Source organism: Plodia interpunctella, chromosome 19 (genome assembly GCF_027563975.2).
Source record: "Plodia interpunctella isolate USDA-ARS_2022_Savannah chromosome 19, ilPloInte3.2, whole genome shotgun sequence".
Taxonomy (NCBI): domain Eukaryota; kingdom Metazoa; phylum Arthropoda; class Insecta; order Lepidoptera; family Pyralidae; genus Plodia; species Plodia interpunctella.
The window spans coordinates 4,308,219-4,313,547 of NC_071312.1; the positions used below are offsets into that span (position 1 = coordinate 4,308,219).

General features: G+C 33.0%; 1 protein-coding gene across 1 annotated transcript; it reads left to right on the top strand.

The window, feature by feature from the left end:
* Positions 1-3,221, top strand: LOC128678292 (uncharacterized). Its single transcript, XM_053759730.2, has 2 exons — positions 1-1,049; positions 1,543-3,221. The coding sequence occupies exons 1-2, from the start codon at positions 285-287 to the stop codon at positions 1,978-1,980; spliced, it is 1,203 nt and encodes a 400-aa protein (XP_053615705.1). The 5' UTR covers positions 1-284; the 3' UTR covers positions 1,981-3,221.
* Positions 3,222-5,329: the final 2,108 nt, after the last annotated feature.

Genomic DNA, 5,329 nt, shown 5'->3' on the forward strand with positions numbered 1-5,329 from the left:
CAAAATGACATTTGAATTTGCTCAGCTGTTGATCTTGATTCTGACTGAATATTATTTATTTACTTTAATTTCCATTATTTAATTTTGTTTATGAATTAAGTAATTAACTCATGAGTTGTGATGTGTTTACTGTAGTTATCCAATTGTACTATTATAGTTAGGCAAGCTAATGTGGTGATCAATTTCTAATTTCTTCATACACAATTTTACAATTCTGTTTTCTGTATTTGAATAATCTCAAGATACCAAAGATACCCATACCCAGAACATAATAAACATCATAAATGTCTGAGATATCGGAAGAATATATAAATTGTGTCGTTAATAAAGTTGCGGCACAGAATAACCTAAAAGAGTGTAAACATTCTCAACTAAATTTTGAAAGTATCGCTCAAAATTATTTCGGCGTCCTTATTCCTTTAGTGTTGAATGCAAAAAATGATGGTGAAATTGTGAAGATTGATATTGTTCTGAAGTTGGCTCCTACCAACGAACAATACAGGGTCAGTGGGGCTCTCACTCAATTCTTTTTACGTGAAATATTTGTCTACTCCGTAATATTAGAGAAATACCGCATTTTACAAAGAGATTTTCCACAATCACTACAGTTCCTAATGCCTAAGAGTTATTATGTCTGCAAGGAGTACTGCAATGAAGCTATAGCAATGCAAAACATGTGTGTTGATGGATACAAACCATATACTAATAAGATGTTCTTGGATTTACATCATATAACTTTGTCTTTAAAATCATTAGCTAAATTCCATGCGTTATCATTTATTCTAAAAGAGAATGATCATAAATTGTATGAAGAATCTCTCAAGGTATGTTTACCACTTACAGCATTAAATAATAAAAGATTTATGGACATTTTAGCCAACAGATTGGAAAAAGCTTTGCAGAAACTAGAAAATACCAAATATGTGCCTGTGTTACAAAATCTTAAACAGAATCTTGTGAATATAGTGGAGTCTGTGAGCAGCAATGTACAGAGGACATGTATTTGTCATGGAGACATTTGGAAAGAAAATATTCTTTATAAATATAAGGTATAGTAAAACTTTTGTGATTGTTAGATTTAGGTGTCAGAGCACACCAGCCTTTTCAATATTTTATTTAGTTGGAGAGCTTATTATTATAAACATAAACTATAAATAAATAGGCTACTATTTGCTATGGGTAAGACCTAGTAGTTATATATTTGTGTTGCTCAAGAAGTTTGTTAGATTACCCCTTTTCTACATCTATACTATACTATAAAGAGGTAAGAGTTTGTGACTTTGTGAGTTTGTATGTTTGAAGTGGGTAATCTTCGAAACTACCGAACCGATTACAAAAATTCTTTCTTTATTTGAAAGGTATATTATCAAAGATTGTTATTGGCTACATTTTATTGCAAAACTCACGGGAGCAAAGCCCCGGGCGACATCTAGTATATAATGTGCCCACTATTATATATATATATAATTACTTAGATTAAAAAATCTTTGTCAGAAGAGAATTTGTACAAATTCCTTGGTACAACATTATATTCTATTTTAGGATGACAAGCCAATATCAGCATGTATCATAGACTACCAAACTGCACGAAGAAGCAGTCCAGCGTTTGACACTCTGTACCTGATTACAACCAGTACCAATACTGATTTACGTCACCTCCATTACAAGGAATTACTTAGCACATATTATGAAACATTCACTTCAGTGCTATCTAAAGCGGGGTTGAATTCTGAAATAGAGTATTCCAGAGTTATGTTTGATTCAGATTTAAAAGTTGTTGGTCCAGCTTGCTTCATTATAGCTAACACTGCGCTGTGGCTATCAAATGGCCTGCAGAAAGAGGGTCATGTTAGAAGTAAAAATCCTTGGAATACAGAGGAAGAAGAAGTTGAGGCTGTTAATAGGTATAAAAGTGCAATCATAGGTATAATAGAGGATTTTGTTGGGTATGGTTACTTGACATTCAATTGTATATGTTGATTATATATATATAAGAGTAAACATATTTTTATAGAATAATTCTTTATTTTTATAGAATAATTTAATATTTTTAAGTTTGTATTGATATCAAGTCCTATAATGATCATAATGATATTTTTATATTCTTTTGAGCCAAAGGAATTTGTTTCCTTGACTATCACTTTAAAAGAAAATAAATCAAGCATTATCCTAGCATTTAATTTACCTAATAAAATTGTATGTTAGACAGGTATAGTAGACAAGAGAACTTATAAAACAATCTATAATCTAAAACAGAGTTTAAAAATATGCGCGCCTTGTGCATTGTATTCGATACTAATGGCATGGGATTGAAAATAAAACTGTTCGGCTGAACTCGGATGTTTAAAATACTATTTCAGAAAACCGTGGAACCTGACCAGTTTATTCATTCGTGTAGCCATTTCATTGCGATCCTACGACCGATATCGCGAGATAAATGATTTATTCGAAGAGTAGTAGTTACTAGTGAAAAAACATTATATTATTTAAATTAACGTTAATATCCTTACATTGTATAGAAGAAGTCCCATGTCGCGTCTGTAAATGATGTTTTATATTTTATAGAAGTTTATACAAATAAATAATGTTTTACGCAAATTTCGTTAAAGAAGTGCGAATCTTGTTCGTGCCAAATATTGTGTTTGTGTTTGTGTTCTTAGCCGCCAAAAGCGCGGAATTTCTGCTCTTTTTATTTGCGGATTTTATTAATTAATTGGACCATTACGCCCCATGGGGCTTATTACGCTGTCCAATTAAAATGTTTGAGTTATTAATAACATACAATTGGTGTAATTTTGTGACAGGGTAAATTTAATCAAATTGTCGTAATGACTATGGCTACTCTTCCCGAGCTGTAAAATATAAGAGAAATTAATTTAACTAAGTAATTTTTCGTACCTTAGTAGGTATAATTTTCGATATCGGTTTATGGTTTTAAAAGATTTTATTAACTATAGGTAAAATTTCATTATGAAATTAGCAGCACAAAAACTTTCATTGCCATGTTGCAGCGATGAACCCCTCCCTGTCCTGTTAAAATACCTACCTACCCCAATTTCTCTTATGTAAGCGGTTTTTCAGTTTCTTCCCTGGGAGTCCAGAATCCGCTTTTCAATGTTTTATTATTGCATGCCTGGAAGGGAAAACTGTAGAACTATCTCGTATATACCACCTATACTTTGTAACAACACAGTTATCGCAATAAATATTTTTGAGTTTGAGTTTCATTTTTTCTTCTCCACTCCACGTTTTAATTTACTTATTAGAAAATGTAAGAAACATAAGGTAAGCCCTTCTGGCATGATAACACTTATTGACACTAAGTACGAATATTCATTACTTTATTATCCGGTATATATTGATTGCAACGAACCAACGTCTAATCGAAATTTGACGTGAAAAAGTGGTATATGAAGGTCTAATTTCTGAATGATATCAATTTAAATTGCACGGTCATCGGCATTCAGGTCATCCCGGTGCAACTAAACAAGGAAGCTTTATTTTTAACCTTTAAACAACAGCCAACCGGAATGGGGGACAAGCATACCTAAATTCGTTATTCCGAGGGCGGGTCGCGGATTTTGCATTATGCAACGGATTTGAGTGCGTCCGGTGCGAGTTCGTGTTGGTATCTAACCCTGTTATCCCCACCCCACACTTGCGGCAGATCATCTTTTATAGAAGGTAAACATTCACTAATGGTATCATAGATATTGGAAGTTTCTAGACGTTTCTGCGCCAATTCTTGCCAGTCAGTTGGAGGGTATGTCAGTATTTCATCACTCGAGCAGTAATCCAGCAATAGTAATGCAAATATCTCATATACCATGCCTACATGGTGTATGAGATATTTACGTTCCTGATGATTAACTTAGGTAATGCTGCTTGGTCAAATATACCTAATTGCTCCTAGGCTGTACGTGCACATTGAAAAAAAATCACAATGAACAAGTATATTGCACATTGCAAATATTTGTACAAGCATATTTTTTTTCAATATTAAGTATTAAAAAAAAAGTATAAAAATATATAAATAAGTATATCTGAATCTATCTCAATTTTTTCGCTATACATAAACCCAAAACATAACCTCCTTTTTGAGCAGTCATTTTTAACAAAATAAGATTGCAGTTTACCTACTAGTCGTAGTATGCTACGTCTGCGGCTTCCCGTAATGGATGCCAAAGGTTGTTTAAAACTGTGGACGCAGTAATAATATTTTGTTGTACAGTCGACTGCACGTCAAGTTTATCTCTATCTAGTCTATCTTTATGCGGCGGTAATAGTGACGAATTTGAAGTGAACGTGTACTACTTGGCGTGTGACTGTACCTGATTTGGAGAGTGCTAGCAGATTTTGTATTTTTATTTGTTCTTACATTCACTCCTGCCTGTACTCCTGTAAAGTGAATGAATCTTGAATACATCGAAATGGAATGAAAATGTTTTACTTACTTATATTTTATTTATGTACTATGTTGTTTTACTATATTTATTTATGCAGTTCACGATTATATTTTGTACGTTATCTTTATTTCTTATTAACGTAATTTTTTTTACCACTTTCTGTTTGGTCCGAAGGCTTGACTGGCATAGAATGCCTATGGCTAAGTCCACATATTGCTAGGATTTTACGTTGTGCAATCAAGTTAAAATAAATAAAAATTATGTAAGATTGGAATGACTTGGGGGAGACCTTTGCCCAGCAGTGGCACAGAACAGGTTAAAAATATATATTGCCTTGGTGTTCTGATATCTATGTAAATTATTTCATTCAAGTTCCAACGTCAAAATCTATATAAGTACACTTTACTTAATAATCGCTATACCAGGAAAGTATTAAAACTCCAGTTTAGTAGCAATTAATGCTTAAATCATGAATTACCACAAAACACCAGTAAACATTAATTACATTTGTTCGCTATTACAAAGTTATTCTAATAAATTCCACATTAAAAGGAAAACTTTGTTCACCTTTGTTATCTCCAACTAACTAAAGACATTAAAATAATAAAGGCGTCAAACAAAAGTACCTAAATTAAGGGATGTTTCCTTCCGTTAGGCACGTGTTTTTCATTCTGAAGAAAATGTGTAATTTTCAACGGCGACCAAATGAGCGTGAACCCTAGAATAGGACCACTCCATAAACACTCCATACTCTTACAGCTGACAACAACAGAATTCATGACGTTAGACAGGCGTCCGGTCGTAAAATCACACAGAATATATCAAGGTTTATTTTTAAGCGGGCATCGTACTTTGGGGCGTTGGGCAGTAAATGCAATGGACAATGAGAGAAATGGTGACACTAGGTATATATTTAAATAGAT

Excerpts from the sequence above, each read along its gene's own strand:
- LOC128678292 (XM_053759730.2), top strand. The coding sequence starts at position 285 with ATGTCTGAGATATCGGAAGAATATATAAATTGTGTCGTTAATAAAGTT. Across the intron at positions 1,050-1,542 it reads ATATTCTTTATAAATATAAG|GATGACAAGCCAATATCAGC; the intron begins GTATAGTAAAAC and ends ATTCTATTTTAG.